The 20,264-nt window shown below is 33.5% G+C and overlaps 1 protein-coding gene across 13 annotated transcripts in view; it reads right to left on the reverse strand.

The window, feature by feature from the left end:
• LOC127855251 (uncharacterized) overlaps nt 1–20,264 on the reverse strand; it is a 61,491-nt gene that overhangs the window by 10,655 nt on the left and 30,572 nt on the right. For 4 of the 13 annotated variants that reach the window (XM_052390675.1, XM_052390684.1, XM_052390686.1 and 1 more), the window contains exons 2-12: nt 15,033–15,175; nt 12,923–13,043; nt 12,533–12,568; nt 8,699–9,193; nt 7,739–7,869; nt 4,650–4,736; nt 3,221–3,265; nt 2,733–2,895; nt 2,084–2,184; nt 1,520–1,691; nt 383–456 (exon numbers count right to left, since the gene is read on the reverse strand). In XM_052390675.1, coding sequence (XP_052246635.1) covers nt 383–456; nt 1,520–1,691; nt 2,084–2,184; nt 2,733–2,895; nt 3,221–3,265; nt 4,650–4,736; nt 7,739–7,869; nt 8,699–9,193; nt 12,533–12,568; nt 12,923–13,043; nt 15,033–15,175 — 1,568 coding nt within the window. Of the gene's footprint in view, nt 1–382; nt 457–1,519; nt 1,692–2,083; nt 2,185–2,732; nt 2,896–3,220; nt 3,266–4,649; nt 4,737–5,876; nt 5,904–7,738; nt 7,870–8,698; nt 9,194–9,684; nt 11,521–11,540; nt 11,562–12,532; nt 12,569–12,922; nt 13,044–15,032; nt 15,176–19,512; nt 19,814–20,264 lie in introns of those variants that run through there. The other 9 variants (XM_052390677.1, XM_052390688.1, XM_052390682.1 and 6 more) reach the window with 8 other exon arrangements.

The raw sequence follows: 20,264 nt of genomic DNA on the forward strand, positions 1-20,264 counted from the left end.
TTGTCCTTCTGAAGGACTTTAGCTAATTATAAAACATCGTTATCGATATTATAGGTAGCATAGCACTAACATGTACATATAATTAATTAAAGAAAATTAACCACAAATATAACATAAATAAATCATGTAACTCCATCCAACTAGTATAATCCTTCAATAAGAATCGGGACCGACGAAACCGTTCGGATTGGACTGTGATTCGGTTTTTATAGGGTCTTATTGGGATATGATAAAACGTTTATCTACAAAAAATCAAAAGGCAGAAGGGAAAAGGAGGAAGGAGACGGATTAACTTCTAATGATCAACACACTTAACTTAATGTTAAACAAAAATGTGTATATTTAAAGACTAACGGAACCTTTAGGTATGATATAAACCTACCTGTCATCTTGTCCCCGGCGAGGCGACTGGTAATCCTGTCTCGGGGACTGCCGGCGGGGAGAAGTACCCCTTTGCTGTAAAGGAAACGATGTTGTTTCGAATCCGGCAATATGCTGAGAATACTACAGTTACTTGTATGTTTTGATGTTTAAGTCTTTTGGGTGTAACATATACACATCGGCTATATATTTAAACCTACAACTTTTGTTCATGTTCATTTGCGCTTTGTATGCTATTTTAGTGTAAAGAAAAAATACATCTGCAGGATCGTGGTAAATATGGCACTTAAATTCGAGTTAAAGGGTACAATTAAGAATGCTAAACACCCCATATATCTAATAGATAAGTATGCCAACGACTGAAAATCAACGTTTTTTCAATTCTTTAAAAGAACGCTGTTTGTAATAATTATCAGATAAACAAATAAACATGGCTTTACAATGTAAATATTTGTGTAAGCTACACAAATTACATATATACATAATTATATTACATAGAAGTATAACATACATGAAACTATTGGTTGATTGAACTAAAGTTGAACACCACACAAGATATTCTGCTAAAAATTAAATTCTTAATTATGTCTTTCACAACTAACTTTGAAAAACGAAAAGTATATTTGTGTCATTAGATAGCTTTGTGTGAATGTTAATATTAGTAGTTTGAATGGGTTTAACAGTTTTTCAACGAAAAAAAAATCGAAATCAAACCACAACTCGACAAACAACCTACAATTCTGCGTCAGACATCACAAATGTTAACATTATTATTCGACGACCGACGCAACATGGCTTTGATTCAGCAACTGCTCGAAGACAGATGCAAAACATGTTCGTTAACACAGGAAACAAACAGTGGCAAAGACCTGTACGTGATCAGATGTATTATTAGTAACACAGGAACACGCGAAGAGTCACTGGCCTAAAAGGGAAACATAGTGTTATATTTATATGACACTGATGCAAGTTCACTGGCTTAGAGCTAAGAGTGGGAAGTTTGCTATTGTTTAGTGACACATATAAGAACGCAGTGACAATTAATTGGCTGCCTGTGCGGGATCAATGCTTATTTTAGTGACACAGCTATAGGGTGCAGTGCACGGGTATCCCAACACCCTCTCCACAGCAAAACAACCTTTGGGTTTGTGACATAGTAACGGACCTCTGTGCTGTCGTCAGTACGGGGCCAGTTCGGCACCGGCGCTGGATAGTGTTTCGCGTACTCCAGGGGCCGTTTACTTACTGGTATTGGCAGACCAGTATTGGACGGCCTCACGCGGCTTAGAAACTCGAGGAAATTGTGCCACCTGGGAAATGCGGAAATAGCAAATAATCATAACATGAACTACTAACAAACTAAAACAATTACAAACTTAAACAGCATGAGTAGACGATGACCATACAGCAAATATATAGAGATATAAGTAAATAATTGTAAAACACATATGCAAATTTCTTAATGTTTATGTTTAACATTTATATTTATAAAAATTGTATGCTTTAAGTGTCCATGAAATACACGTCAACAATAACACGAAATATACGTTTTGTTTTATGCTATTCCGATGCTGTATCACTGCAGAAAATTACACTAGCAATTGCATATGTAGACTTATTATAACATATGTCGACAACATAAATGCTTTTCAAAGTTGTCTTGCAAATAGGTTACGTTCATTCATTCAGATAGATTTGTTACCTGTATTGACCATCCCGGTTGCTATCCTCGCAAAGTGAAAGGATCTGGTTGACCAGCGAATCAGATAGTGGCAGCTTTTGGTCGTAACATATGTCTTTGATCTAAAATGTAGTAATACTTATGTATGTCGGTTTGGCTTTAACCATCCACCTGTAGGTACAACACGAACTCATAATAAAATAATTTTCATTCATTTGTTGTTGTTGTTTTTTTTTAATTTTAACATCACGATGTGGCCTTTATTGATAGTACCTTCACAAGTTAAGAGACATAAACAGTATAAATAACAACATTAATTACAGTGTAATTATGTTCTCTGTAACTTGACTATATCCGTATTCCATGTGGTTAATAAGTTATGTTAACAAGTTTTAGCAAATGGCCAATGTTCTGCTTATTTTTCCAATCTAGAAAAGGCTCATGTCTTCCTTAGCATTTTCGTATGAGAACGGGATAGTATCGGAGTGGCCTCTTTTATAGGTTAAATTGTCCGTTGAAGAAATATTCAAAAACTGATAATGAACGTAGAGCAAACGTCATACTTTTAAACTGCATAAGTCTTCATTTTCTTTAGCCCGGCCCTTATTCGATTCGATAGATACTACAAAACGCACATCCAAAAGGCATCTGAAGGTTGTTGTTACCATACCTGGGCTGCGGACAGAGTCTCCCTGTGGTCCCTATCTTTCTCGTGGAAGGCGTTCTGCCAGCGTGTCCAGTCCATCTTGTAAGTGTTCTTCGACAACTCTTGCTCCACCATCCTCAGAAGCTTTGCCACCTCGCGGTCACGGTAGATTGAACCTGTCTTGAACCTACGCAGGTAGAAATGAAAATTCATGCTGTATACCTGCTGTAGTTATACCTGCCCTAACGTATTTTGACAAAATGAAGAATACATTTGTTTTATTTTAAAAAGAAACAAGATATGCAACGTATAATGTGCACAAAATGATGTATATGTGTAATAATGATAAACAAGCTATCGGTCTTATCATGGGTGTTTTTTTATTTTGATGCAAATCAGCTTTAGTAGTTCATGCAGTGAGTTTACGACTTTGTATCACTTAACCACTTCCATTTTGTCAGACTGTAAGATGATCGGTTCTTATATACTTAAACAACAAAGATAACACTTACGACTCTCCATTTTCCATGTAATATTTCGGTTTGTCGGAATTTGATCTGAAAAATAATTCAGCGGTCTTCTTCAATTAGAATTTAAATAAAAAACAATTTATGCTGATATCACACACTGTTATTTTACGTATTATACCTTAAGTTAATTATGGAAATACGTCGATATAAATGTCATATTTAATTGTACAACGTATTAAAATTATGTGAATAAATTTACGTAATTAAATCAGCTATATAAGTAAACAAAGACTGTTTTAAAAATCATACACTTACAACGAAATCTCATTTAAAGAGCTGGAAATATATTGTGTACATTAATATAGATTCCGTACACGATCTGTTGACTATGCGTAAAGTAGTAGCATTATTTGTATCTCTTTGATAATTATAAAACTGTTGAGTAACGGCATAAAGTTCTTAAAACTTTATTTTGCTCTGTAAATCATAAATATATGGTGGGTAAGATAAATACACGATTTTTGTTGTTGCTAGGTGAAACATTTGCAAAACTCAATGCACATACATATGCTTACGTCTTGTATTTCAAAACAATAGAATATATACCCATTTGCTAAACAAAACATCAGCAACGAAATTAAACAACTCATGAGGCCAAGCTGTTAATAAAGTGCTAATACAAATAAAATATGTAATGTTATGTGCGTACAATATCGACAGCTGGTGAGCCTGAAATAAACACTTTTCGTGTATAACACTACATATCTACGTACAGCAAACATCAAACAATCCCTTGAATGCCCTAATAATCAAAGTGGACGAGTAAGTTTATCTAATAATCAAAGTGTACGAGTAATGGTATCTAATAATCGAGGTTTACGAGCATAGTAATCTCAAATCAAAGTGAACGAGTGATGATATCTAATACTCAATGTATACGAGCAGGATTATCTCATAGTAAACGTGTTCGAGTAATGGAATCTAATAATCAAGGTGCACGAGCAAGGTAATCGCATAATAAAAATGAACGATCGAGTAATGGAATCTAATACTCAATGTGTACGAGCTAGGTAATCTAAACATTAAAGTGTCCGAGTAATGGAAACCAAAAAAGTAAAGTGAACGAGTAAAGTTATCTTAAAATAAAAGTGTATGAATAAGGTAATCTAATAAAGTGTTCGTTTTATGTCTAAGTTTCAAAACTTGCTATCTCATTAAACAATGATCTATTAACATCTTTGAAATTCCACTAAACAAAAGCACAAATAGCACACACAGTAGCAACAATTGAAATTTCCCGTTTCCACAATTTCACTTCCAAACTATTTAAACAAATACGGTTAAAGTTTCAATACTACAAAACATCAGACGCAATTACACGCGTATGAACAGCTGGAAATACTACAAAGTTAGCAAACATACTTATGAAAACTTAAACATTGGGGACAAAGCGACACAACATTTTCCGAACCTATGCGGACTTTCCCTGTCCTTTCCCATTCCATAACCATCGTATTCCCTTTCGGGTTCTGGTCTTCCGGGTGTTAACCCTTTCTCTCTGCAATTTATTGCCGATTGAATGAGCGATACGTTAATACTGCACCTTATTCGAAACTCATCTAAGACATAGGCACACATGACATTTTATTGTTATGCACTTGTGTCACATGAGCGTATTTGCCTTTTGGCAAATGCCTGCAGTTTTCACTAGCTTTAATTACATACCGAGTACACTATCACTTGAATTTATGTCACTTTAATTGGCACCTCATGTAAAGTTGTGGAACAAGAATGACAAAAGTACCTGAACAAATAAACTATCGGACACGTGTTTTAAACTTACTTAAGGTGTATACATGCCGATGGATTCCTTGTTCCTTGTTTTAAATTAAAAAATAACAAGGTTCGTACAGTTGGAATTTCTCTGGCCATATTGTTGTTAAAAGCTGTCAAATGCCACCATAAGATTATTTCTCTTTGTTAATTGAAATGATCTGTTCTTAGGCGTACAATATGTCCTTTTCGGGTTACAAGAACTTTTCTAAAAATGTATCGATCGTAGTACTTATTTTTTACCTTTAAAAGGTTTTTTTTAAATATATTATCAAAAAATTAAATGCCTAATAGTTGTTTTTGCTTTATTATAAGCCTCTTTAACCATAGATAAAAGAAAATAAACGCCGTACTGTTTTTGAATATTCCTTTAATTTGTGAAAGCGCAAGTTTAAGTTTAAATTTGTTGGATTGGATAGCTAATAAACAACAAATTTGCCAAATACGTAAACAAGCGGTGTTGATGATAGACAAATTTTTACATTAATCATTATATTATATGGCTGGATTATGGATGGTCGAAAGAAATAGCTACAGATAAGATTATCTGATCTGCACTTATTACTTCAAGTAAAAAGTGCAAAATAAAAACTTATGTTCTATAAACATTCGATTTATGCTTGCTTTGTTTTTTAAAACAATGATGAATTTTATCATGGCCAAATCTTTTATACAATTTTTATGTCAATAAAAAATTATAGTATAAGTTTTCATATTTTTTTAACCTTTGCAAAACTATATAAAACGGTATAGTATGCGAAAATATAAGTTATTTCAAGTTTTGCTAGAGAGCTTTTTCCTTCAGACTAAGGTGTTCTAAAGTGCATGCTACACATATTTCTGCATATACTGTGCTTGTATTTACCGCATGTCTGAATCGTCTCTCATCGGACTATCAAATTGGTTAGAATGAGTTCTATTACTCATCATTACCACATAATCAACGTAATCATTGGCATTAGATAAAATACTTGCATCATGTTTAAGATAATGAATACACCATAAAAATTATTGTCTTCAACATAGTCATCCATATTTCAATAATTATTATTATTGTGGTAATTGCGTCAAACTCTTGTTCATTTTCATTCATTGTTACACGGGATAATTTATTGGCGACATATACTTTATGACAAACATGCTGAATACTTAAAAATCAATTCATTCATTAAGTAATAAATCACAATTAATATAATACTGCATTTCGTGTCTTATCGATTAACTGTCAGCGATTATGTCCAACATTGTAATAAAAACAATCCCATTTAAAATGTTACATAACATCGATCAAAAAAGAAAACAAAACACATGGATGACAAATCTAAAAATTCACTAAGCACCACTAATTATACTTAACATATAGATGACCCATGTTATTTATTCTATACAATTGTATTATCACAAATAAATGAAGTATCTTAAAGCCACACATCTTGAAATTAAATACATGTTAGTCAGTACATATAGATGCAATTTGAAAGTGTGCAAAATTGTCATTAAATCTATTACCTAGTTAGCAAGTAATTTATTATTTTATTTGTATTTGAAAACCGAAAGTAAGATTTCTATATGATGTGTCCATTTCGACAAACGCGATTATTTTTAAGTTTTAAGCGTAAAAAAGACAGACGGATTTCTACCTTGTAACCACCATATATATTCTTATTGGCATAGATACAATTAAATATATAGCCTAGTAAGCAAGTTATTTATTATTGTTCAAACGGTACCGCTTTAAAAACTGAAAGTAGGATTTCTAGACGTATACGTCCATTTCGACAAACGCGATTATTTTTAAGTTTTAAAGCGAGAAAAAGACGGATTTCTACCTTGTAACCACCAGATATATTCTAATTGGCGTAGATAAAATATGTTTCTTATTTATACTTAAAATTACCATGCCATGTATTTCATTTCAAGGTGTGTGGCTTTAAAATAGTGCATCACTGAATACAATGCATGCTTACTATTAATTGTAATTTCCATTTGGACTGTTTAAGATTATGTTTACTGCTCAGCAAACAATCATTAAAAATATTAATGTCGATTTATTATTGCAAGAATTTCTTACAACTACAATCAGCATAGTGCCGAATTCTGACTAGTATCTGTGTTCAACAAAGTATGTGATCGTGAAAAGCAATATAATTATTGGAATAAGCGTTTTCTGTAAGTTCAAACACACGGCAAACCTCTGTGTGATGACAGAGCTTAAAGACATCGGTCGGCTAGTTCTTGACATTTTATCATAACGATCACTTGTTTCGCCCAAGACGACTGGAACCAACCAATCAGGAGTTAGTTGCAATAAACAAATACGTATAACGTATTTTCACTATTACTTCTAATAAAGAGATTCGCAGTAATAAGAAGGTCAGTTAAGTTTTGTATCAACTAATGAACAATAACTTCTTATGCAATAACTTCAAAGGTTACAAAAGGGAAGGCAAAATGATTTTCTTTAGATAAGATTTGCATCAAAGAGCATTGACTAGACTTTATTGATTGCATTAAGGCAAGATGTTCAGACTGTGAGAAGCAGCCTAATAAATTGATGCATGGTATATTCTGGTATCAATACCAATAATGATCATTGCATACATGTGATGTTTGGACTGAGATGGAAATAAGCGAATGAAATAAATTTCGACAAATTGCACCGTTTCAAACTGGAATATATTGACTTCGAAAGGGCTAATGTGTTTTATTGTATTTGGTCGAACTTACAATTGTCCTTTAGCATTCAGCTGCAAGGCAGATCCGATAAAGGACAGGACCCGCTCATAGTTGACTTTACCGGGGTAGTTGGGGTCTACGAACTGCGCGGCCACGATGCGCAGTGTGTCCGAAAGATAGGCCTGCAAGCATCGAATTCTGCATAATTATTGTTTCAACAAACGGCCAGTGATTTTGATTTGCGTACATGCGTTAATATAATGTGTTCTTTAGGTCTGATTTGCTGATCGAAACACACGCATGTGATGAATGAAGATGAGTATGCTGATATCAAAATAGCTTTGTGGAGCAGTAAGAATTACTCTACTCACGATGTCACACACATGTTAAATACTTCATAGAATATACTACATATAAGTATTAAAAGTTAATGAGTGTACGTGTAAAAGGAATGTGTCTTAAAATTATCATAAATTTGTTTGCATGCATACATTAAAATAAGTTAATGTTTCTTAAAACAGCAGCATGTCCAACTTTATGTAATTGATAAGCCTGAATACAAAGGTTTACAATCTAAAAATCAAATTCCTTTTTAAAAAGGGAACGCGAAACGTTTATTTATTCCTTATATCGTATTTTGCTGCATTGCCAAGTTTTGACAATTCATAGATTGTATTTCAAGCCGAACGTATTTACTATCATGGAAGAAAGCCAAAATGCTTGTTGATATGCGTTAACATTAAAGTTAGGTTTAGTTCTAGAATGTTCCCGCTGAAATATTGCAATACATCGACAATCAGCTACATGTATAATGTATTCAATTTGTTTATGTTATTCGCGATATACTAGCTGACAATTAAATATGCGTTTTGTTGATTTGTATATCTTATACTCAGAAATCATTTGTAAAAAACAGTTAGCGATACTTGAAATTTTCAAAGCAAAACAAACCTGTCATGTCTGTTTGTAAATCAGAAAAAAGACACAAAATTAACATTATGACGACACTACCTTGTGTCTTCTGAGATTATTGTCGAGGACCTCCATTCCACAGAATCCCCGCAGTTCCTTGTCATGTTGGCTACACTCAACGTACACCTCGCGCAATTCCTTTGGGTCGAACCGGTAAAGATCGTTACAGATCAATTTACATAACACCACCTCTTGTTCGCGCGTTAACCGAATCGGGTCCACCGGCAATAGCACATTTCGAGGCACAAGCATAAACAAATTGTTTTTCTCTGATTCTGAGACGAAATGATGGTCTTTCGACGCACTGCTTTGGTCGTTGGGATTCATGTTTCCCGAGTCGCCCCTGGAAGTGAAGTAGTTCTGTTTGTACTCGGTTTCGCTGGCTAATTGTGGGTGTTTGTCATCGGTCCAAGGCTCAGACTCAAACACTGTGGACATATCATTCCGGGTACGATTCAGTTGTATAGGAGGTAGAGCTTTGTATTGAGCACGAACGACGTCTTTGGAGTCTGGTCGGCGGTTCAGACCTGTTGGCTACAAAAGTTCATGATCAATATTTTTAAAATCTTTACAAAAACACATCCATTTGGTACATAATAACAGTTATCTCGTGTATAACACATATATCGTCTTTTCAGTTTTTAAATAGACTTGTTGAATTGAATCTATTATTCATTCCATAATGCTTTTTAAAATGACAAATTATAACATTAAATTAACGTTATAATGTAAAGAAATTATTTAAACTTCCATACATCTGATCAACCTATCATTATTTGAACTGCATAATGTAAATATCTCAGTACACTGTAATATATATAAGTTTAAATAAATAACCATGAAAATCACGAACAATCACTACAATATTCCTAATGAGAACTGCAGTCTAAATAGTACGTGTTTGTAGATGTTTGTACGATACACATATTTTAGTCAGTAAAAAAACAATGGGCAAAGACGCGGACAATTGCCAACAATATTTAGTCGTCTTGTTAACGACCATAGCTCGTATGTTTCATACACACCCGTATTGACAGTTGTATTCAAGCATTCCAATGATCCGGGACATTGTCATCTAAATCTGTAAACTCTACCTGCACACCGGATCTATTGGGCAATCTGAGTCAATTGAGTTAGCACGATTGCATCAGACAGGGATAAGTCATAAAAGCAGATCACATCTACAGAACATTATATTAACATCGAAATACACACATAAGTACTGCACATCTAATCATGTTGATAGTTTTATGCACACGTTATTGGTGAATTCTATACCAATTACTAAAGAACCTATGGTTATTTGTAAGCAATTAATTTGTTAATAGAGCGTTAAACACGTTGTGATATATTGCGTTTAAATGTTTCAGCTACATTGTTTAAATGCTCTACCTTTGTTAGTGAGTGCACTCATTCTTCCAGTACATATTTTGACAATGAAAACAATACACAATTTATGCCCGAAGGTATTATTTTAACAATGAGCTCACTAAATCCATTATACGCATTTCAAAACCGTCAAAATTAATAGTTGGTGTAGGTTTGTTGTAAACACTGATTTTAATTTAACTCGCATACTTTAATATGAAAGTATTACATGCAACGGTTAGTGACCAGTGCATTATTTTAACAACACATACATTATTAAACGTCTGTATATTGAAAGGTTTGTTTGATTACTTATTTTGCCATCGTAAAATACAGATACAACGCATACTTTAACCATCAAATAGGTTAGGAATACTTACAAAGCGACAAAATATTACAATCGCAGTTTGGGAAGGCACTCACACAGTTAAATGTTTTCACAAAGTGGTCTGAAACCACCAGAGACAATGCAGTTTACATCTTAAGGATATTCGTTGATTATCGCTTCATGAAACCGTTCAATGCATGTAACTGACAATTATTTTGATTTTGAATTATCAAAACATTCAATTGATTTAAATGAACATTATGATGATTTAGCGCGTTCAAATAAATTGTAATTAATTTCTTATAATCAAACCGTTCAATTGCTAAAAAGGCACGATACTCGTAGAAGATTTCTACTGTATAAAACTGAAAATTCAATGATACTTCTATCGCTGCCGTTTCATTTTCTAACTAAAATTAATTCTACCATTCAGGGCCTTAAACTATGCGGCATTGGCTTATATTTGGATCATATAAGATAAAGCTTACATGAAAGCAAACAGTATTTCGACACTAAGCTAACATGAACCAGACCAAACGGAGGCGCATATGACGAAACAAAACGCTGATACGAATTTCCCGCACACACAGTACAGTCAATAATACCGATTTCTCTCTTTCTTCGTAATACTTTTCCAAGTCGAAACCCTGATGAGCCAAGGGGTGGTCCTCCTTTTTATTGCACATTTACGTTAATGTTTCTCTATACAATATAATGAATATATGCAGAGGAAAACACACATACACTATGTGGTTAACTATCATAGAATAAGGTATAGATATTGAGAGAAGTAAGTTCCAGTACATGGGCGCAAATATGCTTTTGTGAATTCGAGCACCCGTATCTTAATCTCTTTGATAACGTTCAAGAATTTAAGATTAACACAGAAATACACAATATGCATGTCATATGTCATCAATGTATACACAATTAAACGAAATGCTTACTTTACAATATGTGATGCCCCACGACATTAATAGGATACGCATTTACAAGTATCAAGTGATCTTTTTTATTCCATGGCGAAACAAATGGAATGTAAAAAAAACTTTTTAATAAAAATTCGTGGGTTATAATGAACAGCAAATTGTTAAGAGGGAAATGACAAAGTCAAGAATTGGTAAGAACAGTTTGAGTAATACTGTGACTATGACAAACAGTATCTGGAGTAAATGTGATAGTTACCCTCGGGCTAGCAGATTCCTCCTAATTTGTCATGATAACACCATCGTATAAGCATGCAAAATGTCAGTAATGGGTGATGATTTGGAACATAATTGCATCATGACTGTGCTGACAACTTACTGGAATTCTTAAGTCCGTTTCCTTAGTATAACCAGCACATTTTTAGGATTATTGTTATTTGAAAGTCGTAGTAGGGATCAAATGCATGACCTTCATATCGTCATGACCTTAATATCGTAACTTGGCTTAATGTTACATCACTGCGAGCATTACCAATCAAACTGGCATGCTTTAAAATCAGAAAATGTCAAATCGATCGCCAAACATACCTTACCAATCTGTGTATAAAATAGGCACAGCTTTAGTTGTAAAACATAATTACAATGTATGTACAAACACGACTTGACATAAAAAGAACTTTCGAAGAATACACAAGGTTCAATATTAATAAATGCATGTCAAAATATATTAAATCTCGTAATTTTATTCGAATATTAATAATTGTATAACAATCTTTAGCTAGAAAAAATGACAGTTTGTTTTATTCAACTTTTGCATTGTGAATTGCTCTAGTGCATCCCTAATCTCCATGCCGAGTGTTTCGTGCATCTGTATGTGAAGTACATGATACATACAAATATAAACAAGTAAAAAGTATATTAATTAGTTGTTCCGTCTTTTCCAGTTAAAAATATAATAAAATATAAGCTTTAACATGCTGTCCCTATTTGTTAAAGATAAATGCAGACCGATAGTATTTTTTTAAGAAATCATAATATGAAAAACGATTATTTAAAAAGAAGGTCCACATTATAATGTTTATCAATTTACTTTGGCGATTAAATTGCGTAAACTATTAACAAGCGTTAATAAAAATGTCTCTTTTGTGTAAAGCCTTTGATACCTAACCGATAGCATCATCATTTTAGTCAAAATAAAGATTGGTATGTGCAGATGTGTGCGTATTTGCAACGAAAACCGTGGAATCTTACATCGTAAAACTCATCCGTTTCGAAGTAATCATTATCCTTGGAAAACACAAGATTAGAAATAACGATTAAATAAAGTTACGTGATAGTTTGTTTTGAATGGGAAAGAAATCACACTAGAATATGTTAAAATAGGGTTTAAATGTGTATAATCAAACTAAGATGATATCGTACGTAAGTAATAAATGAACACGAAATACATTTTATAAACCAAATAGACAAGTAAACAATGATTCTACCTCCTTTTTATGTCGACATTTATCCCAAAAATAAATAAGTATGCTACATTAAAGAATATACCTACGTTTTTGAAACAAATGTTAACTTTATGCATACCTATTGCTGAAGCAATTTAATTTTAAATTGTTTTACATGTAGAAAAAACACGTGTACCTGTATTTCTCTAGTGTAGTAGCCCCCAGGTATGTCCCCGTGGGTGCGTGGATCGACGTGGTTGGGCTTATCAGCAATAGGGCGCAGTGGCTGGATACGACTGCCCAGGTACTCAGGATTGCTGAAATAAGTTCGATGTTGTCGTGGTAACTTTAAACAAAATTTGTATATTAAACAAATTTACTCAGGGTTGCTGAAAATATGCGTTGTCTTTGGTTACTCTAAAAAAATAGTATTGTACACAAAGTCATACGTCTTGAACGTTTATCATCCGATTAATTGATACACTTATCTTCGCGCACTAGGTTTGAAGATTAAATGATAATTGTCTGCAAATTTGACAATGTGAGGTTATTTATATTCCTTTGACTTTTCGTAACGAGTTTTCAGTAGCCGTTGCATGTATTCGTGGTGAGACATATGCATCCGTATATGTATCTATCTCCAGAAAGAATAGCCAATAAAATGAACGCATAGTTATCCGTCTTGTGGAGCATGGTAGATTTTTTATGTGACGCTCGTTTACCAAACAAAAACCTACACAGATAACATCAGTAGAACACACAAAAACTAGTGAGTACTAAAATGCTCACAACGTTTTGAGTACACGTAATAATACTGTATGTCATATGCTTATTAACCCAAAACGATTTAATGATAATTAATTATACTCTTAATTGTAATTGTCGCGAGGCAATCAGTACTAATTGAACGGAAAGTAACATGAACAAAAACTAAACATCACAATTCCAATACAAAATACGACTTATGTCTAAAACACAGAATCTCTTAAAACTTACCACGTTTGCTCCTTAAAACAGGTAGAATTGCATTTGTGAGATAAAAACAAGACAATGTCTACGTGCCAAATGATATTTAATTATATTTGTTAAAAGGATAATACTTAATTAAACAAGTTCAAAAATGCAATCAAAACCTTTGCGTGTGTCGTCTGAGAGCTTATATAAATGTTCGCTTGCATGTTTCTAATTTACAGTGAGTAAAATGAAATGCTTCTGTACATAAGGCTCCTTGGCAAACAAAGGCAAAGAACTGAAACCACTTAATCTTATCATTGTAACAATAATCTAAGTTCATACGCTTTAAGAAATCTTAGTAACAACGACTTAAAACACTCATTTACATGCATGCAAACATCCAGATTTGGAGTGGTGCTCATGATATAATATATATTCATGATTCCGTTACATTTATCATCGTTTCTTTGTTGACAAAGTGAAAGAGATTCAAGTGAGTATTCATACCAATGTGCATGATCTGCAAATAATATACAGTTCATCATAATGCATATCTTAGCAACAAAATCCTTTCGTTGACGGTTATATTATCTTGGTACAGATTTAGTATGTGTTTTTGGAATGGACTTTCTCAATTGCTTGCTATCCTATTAAATTGCGGTTTCTTTGATACCCGTCATGTCAATCACATTGTTTTAAAACAATACAATTGAACGAATGAAAAATGCCATGTTCGAAGACAAATAAACGTCGAAGTAGTTTCCGTGGATTTACATATTCTTGGTATTTTTTAACAAGAGCTGTCTCCATAGGATGACATATGCCCCTAATAAACGTTTTGATAGAAGTTATTGAAATGCACTATGTGACCCCGTGACCTAGTTTTTGACCCGGCATGACCCATATTCGAACTTGACCTAGATATTGTCTAGATACAACTTCTGACCAAGTTTGGTAAAGATCGAATGAAAACTATTTGAATTAGAGAGCGGACACGAAAAGTGTGACAGACTGACAGACAGACTGACAGACGGACAGTGCGAAACAATATACCCCATTTTCTTCGAAAGGGGGCATAAAAACATGCTGTTATATTGTACAAGACAGATGCTTTAACATGTTCACGGTAATCATAACTAACGTGATACTTTAACAAATCAAACCGAACGTTTTCTTGTGAACGTCACTGTTATTACGGTTAATAATAAGCATCACTGCAACAAGTTGTAGTTTGAAGCTCCTCAATGAAACAATATATACTTAAATAAGAAATAGTTTCAGTCCTCTGAATATTTCAAACGCAATAAATGCACACCGCATTTTTCATCGAAGACCAGATCTCTACCACTTACTATGTTGCATGTTTTTCAATGACGGGCACCTGCCTGCCGCCAATAATCTTCATGGTGATGGTTGGGGTGCTCTCCGTTCCGAACGGCGCGTCCTTGCGCACGATCTCGGGGGCCATTTGGTAGTCGAGTCCGGTACGCTCACTCTGAAAATATATTTAAATACTTATTAAATAATTATTAAATCATACATATATGTTCATAAATATGTTTGAACAATACAGTTCTGAAATTATTTTGTTAATTGACATCTAAGCTTAACACGTATTGAATTCAGGAAAAAAATATGACAATTATTTGATTTATTGCATCTGTACGCAATGTGTGGTGGTGACCCTAGTATTTCCCGCACTGTAGCAATGGTTATTTAGCACAGGCGTAAGAAAATTCGAAGAAGATATAGTTTCAGTGAAATGAACAAGTGATATAAACAAGCATTCCTTACAACTAAAGCTAATTGTAAATAGCTCGATGTGTTCGCCTCAACGAAAATCTAAAGTTGTCCAAAGAAAGAAACCATTATCGCATATTTAACATAGAAAAATACGCACAACACAACCAATAACTATAAAAGTACGAGGCCTCTATTTAAAATATCAAGGAATTGTAAGTTAAAAGCTGTGAAAATGCATTTCGAAATTTGCACATAGCCTATCATTAATCAGAATAACATTGTCATTGTTATCAAGTGATATTATGGACAGTTTATTTCAGTGGCTGATGCGACCTTTGTATCACACATTTGTTTTTAAAACGAGTTTATATACAATAAATGTTTACGGTAAAACATTTATTTTAACCAAACAAAATTGAAATTATTGTCTTCAAATCTGTCCCATGATTTCATAGATAAACCTCTATTAATATCATAATTGGATACTCGTAATTTCAATTTCAATTTATCATACGAACGAAGAAATTGTTGGATCGTATTACTGCTTACGACATTGAAGCCTCTTCGATCCTACCGATAATCTTCAACATGCGTTAATGTATGCTAGTCATAGTTAACAGGGGACAAGTGACCGTGACAAGTGTCAAGTGATTAAATTCAAGACTGCACCCCGTGTTTAAACTTCGATTATTCGATTGCTTGATGGATTACCAAGCTAATACACTTATGTAAGCGTCTATCAATATTTATCTGCTGGTTGAAGAATAAATGTTCTGGCGCTTAATTGAATGCTGATTCGAAATCAAAACAGCGGTACATAGGAACCGGTACACAAGAAAAGTGCCAGTTTGGGTAACCCATACACAAATCGAGTAACACATGACAACTGAACTCGAAAGAAATGTTAAATCATCCTCAAATTATATTCCATATCCGAAAGAAAATGAGATATATTAGACCCTAATGTGAAAACATAATTATCATGATTGTGAAATATGTTTAAATTGATATTGGTTATCGTTTTTTCAAGGTTAGATAGGAACTAATTTTGACGAGTAAACAATTTGAATTGTATCGACAGTTTCAAACTATTCCGTATCCGAGCACACCTCGTTATGAGTGTGATTTATGTAATATGAGGACAATGTATGACTATTGTACTAAATAATTTGGAAACGTTTATTCCAATACTGGATTGCATTATTGCAAACAAAAGTAAGACATCATCACTGCACAGTTGAAATGTAATTTTATGTCAGGCAATCATATCTGCACAATACAATATATACATCAAATTATATTAATCCCCATGCCACTAACTTCGTTGAAAGGTCGTTGCTACGGGTAAAGTAATAATGTAATGGCCTTGAAAAGTATTGATTAAGTGACACTACCCGTCCCAACTTAACTCAACATTTAATAACCCCCTACTAAGAAACGATATTGGTGCGTTGTTTTTACACAAACACAAAGGTGATAGTCAATGTATTTTGCTTCGTTGTTAACTAATCATGTATACAACTTTGGGGTTAATTGTGTGACACTTGTTTGTTACGGGCTTGACATTGTAACCCATTTATTAAATTATTTTCGTAATTGCAAGTAAATAAAAACTCGTTAAATGGCGTTAAATCTTTTATAATTTGCGTGTGTACTTATATAATTACTTTAATTAATTGTTGATTTCTAAAGCATTAAAAATAGTACAATGAGTTATTTAAGGTTGAAATTTGGTCAAAAACCTTATATTCACACAAATTCAAGGCCATACATTAAGTAATATTAAATATTTTGTATAATGTATACCTCCACCCAACGAACAATGCTTGGTGTTCAACTCTTAAAAGATAAAAATAAAGTGATAAGTTTAATTCTTTTCATTTTTCCTTTCACCAATGTTTGCTCTAATTCAAACACACTCTTGTTCAAGTATTCCAATCGAAAGATTGTTCAAATCCTCTTTAATCGAAAGTGACGTTTGTTTTTACTTTGTAGTATACCGGTTATTAGCGATCTATGAGTACAACCTTTAAGTCTGACCGTGGTTATTTGTTTATTTAATTTTAGCCCTATATTAAAGCTAGACAACTGGCAATAACATTCATTCGACATTCCCCTACATAGTACCTTTCTGTTAAACAGACGGTGTGTAGTTTATGACACTTTCACCCACTTTTAGTTCGTTTTCAATGTCGTATCCTTAGGAGCTGTCATACTTGCATTAACATGTTTAAATGTATGTGGTCCTTGGTATTACCTGCTTACGCGTTTACAAATAATAATAATGATGTTATAATAAAATATATTTCGTACACACTACTCGCAATATGGTTAATACGTCTTCCATGTTATGAGAATTACACTACGTCTAGCGCGATTTCTGCCATCCACATCGCATCACCGTGATTCAGCCCAGAGTGGACAATTACTATCTCACCACGATACACCGTTGAACACAAAAATTATAGGTCTGCAATATCAAAATAAGCATGTTCATTCACATTTACCTGTATTTCACCGCGAACCACCGAGGCCGCGGTGGTTCACCGCGATCATGGTGGTCCACCGTGAGATCGATTTCCCGATAACGCCCGCGGTGTTCAGCCACTGTCGACGCGATCTTTCATGATGGAAACACCTTCCGATCGCGGTGATTTTCCACGCTCACGGAAAATTGCCCACGGTGGGAGTGAGGTGGATGGCAGAAATCGCGCTAGACGTAGTGTATACAGTTATTGTCAGTTTGAATTTTGTAATTGCCCATGTTATATAATTGCGATGTCCGTCGTTGGAAAATCTAAACTTGCAGATATAATTTGCATGTATGATAACGTCCTAAACATGGTATATGTAAAAGAAGTTTTGGCACGATACTTCATTGCATTGCCTTGCAAATTATCGTTTTGTATACGGAGTTGCTTATTTAGCTGAGCTCAACCATTCCTTGAAGGATCATATGGTTATTGCTAGTTTGTATTGTATGCGTATTGTTCAATTTCAAACATGACATAAAAAAGTTTATTATATGAAAAAATCAATGAAAATGCACTAATGTTAAGATAGCATAAATACACACTTCCCGATCATTTATCAACACTTTACGAATTCAAGATATCACATTTGTCAAACAAGTCACTCAAATGAAATCAATACCCAGATCATAATTATGGTAGAATAAGTCTCCACCAAATTAGCTCTAAAGAGCGTCATTATACCATGTCGCATGCACACAATCATGTAAACTTACACCCATTCATATCTTTATTCTTTCAAAAAAGCTTTTTCATCATACTGCTGTTTTATTATTAAAAACGATCATTTATGCCACCATGTATGGCGATTTCTCTAAAATCACATATTCGAGCCATACACAAAAAGGCTAAGAATAATAAAAACAAAAAAGTAAATTATAAAAAACTTAACGTATTTGAAAACCACCATGGATACAACCATCACTTTGTATTGAATTTAGTATCGATATCGGTGCTTCGAAAATAACAGAAATGTGTTGAAAAATTGAGTAGTATATGTAACAGCCTTATTACATGGTAATACATGCATAAAAACATTGAATACAGTATATAGTGGTTAAACAAATCAAATTACTCCCGTCTATTGAGGCTTTCTTGTTACATTTACCAATTTTTGTTCAAAATACCGACATACGATAACGTCAAGAGTTGTGTATGGCTTCATGTTTCACTACACACACGTTCGTTTTTATGTAGAATAAATAGTGTACTAATGTTGGTATATATGCAATATAATGTTGTCAACAAAAGAACAAACATACAAATTACTGACATCTTCAGCTGACAGGATATGTGTATACCATGGCATTTGGTATCATCAGTATCATAGGCAGACTGCCACCATACCCATCGTATATGACACATTTCGAAAAGTTGAACAAGTACCAGAGCATGAAGAGAAATTATTTAAACGATTCCTATCACCGAAATTTGTATTTTGCCCTATAATCAATGCGCTTATAGTTTAATAACGGTTTTATGCTGAGTGAACCAATACTGTTCGAGTACGTACTCCCCCTTTAATCAATAAAACACTGATGACATGTCAAGACTATACCTTCTTTTTCTCCGGTGGTTGAGGCCAAACCCACGCCATTATCTTTTATAGCTCTCCGAACAAAACAACAACACAAAAACACACCATACAGAAGTTGAAGTAAACCTTCTTCTGTGAAAGGCAAATCACCGATACGCATTAAATTCATTCATAAGTAGACTATATTTAAGACTTTTGTTCATAGAGTTATCAGTGTGATAGAAAACAATCTACACAACTTAAGTCAATGCTATTCGAATCTTAAATGTTTCCACTTTCAAATAACCAATATAATGGCGAACGGAAAGAAAGGAAAGGTTTTGAAAGTTTTGTGACCAAGTAAACATATTAGGGAAAGATATAGATCAATGGTGCGATTCGCCTGTCGAAGTGTAAATATTTGGCGATTAAAGGCGGTTAAGATAGTTTGAATAAGCTTTAAATTTTACTAAACTATAACCTGTAAGATTAAAATATGGCACACACGGTTTAAGAAAATGTATCTATTTAAAGGATATTTTGATGCAGATGTTTCTTACTGGAACCGCTGTAAAAATTAATTTACTGGTGTATTATTGATTTATTAATTCAATCAATTTATAAAAACTTTCAATTTTAAATATACATTTTTTAATTAGATACAAACACCAATTTAAATAAACTATTTAAAAGATGAGACTTAAATGAGAAATTTTCTAAACCGTTAACAAGTTAGCATAATATGTAATTAAAATGTATTTATTCAGCCTATAATTTGAACTCTCAAGTAATTA

This window comes from Dreissena polymorpha, chromosome 13 (assembly GCF_020536995.1).
Source record: "Dreissena polymorpha isolate Duluth1 chromosome 13, UMN_Dpol_1.0, whole genome shotgun sequence".
NCBI lineage: Eukaryota > Metazoa > Mollusca > Bivalvia > Myida > Dreissenidae > Dreissena > Dreissena polymorpha.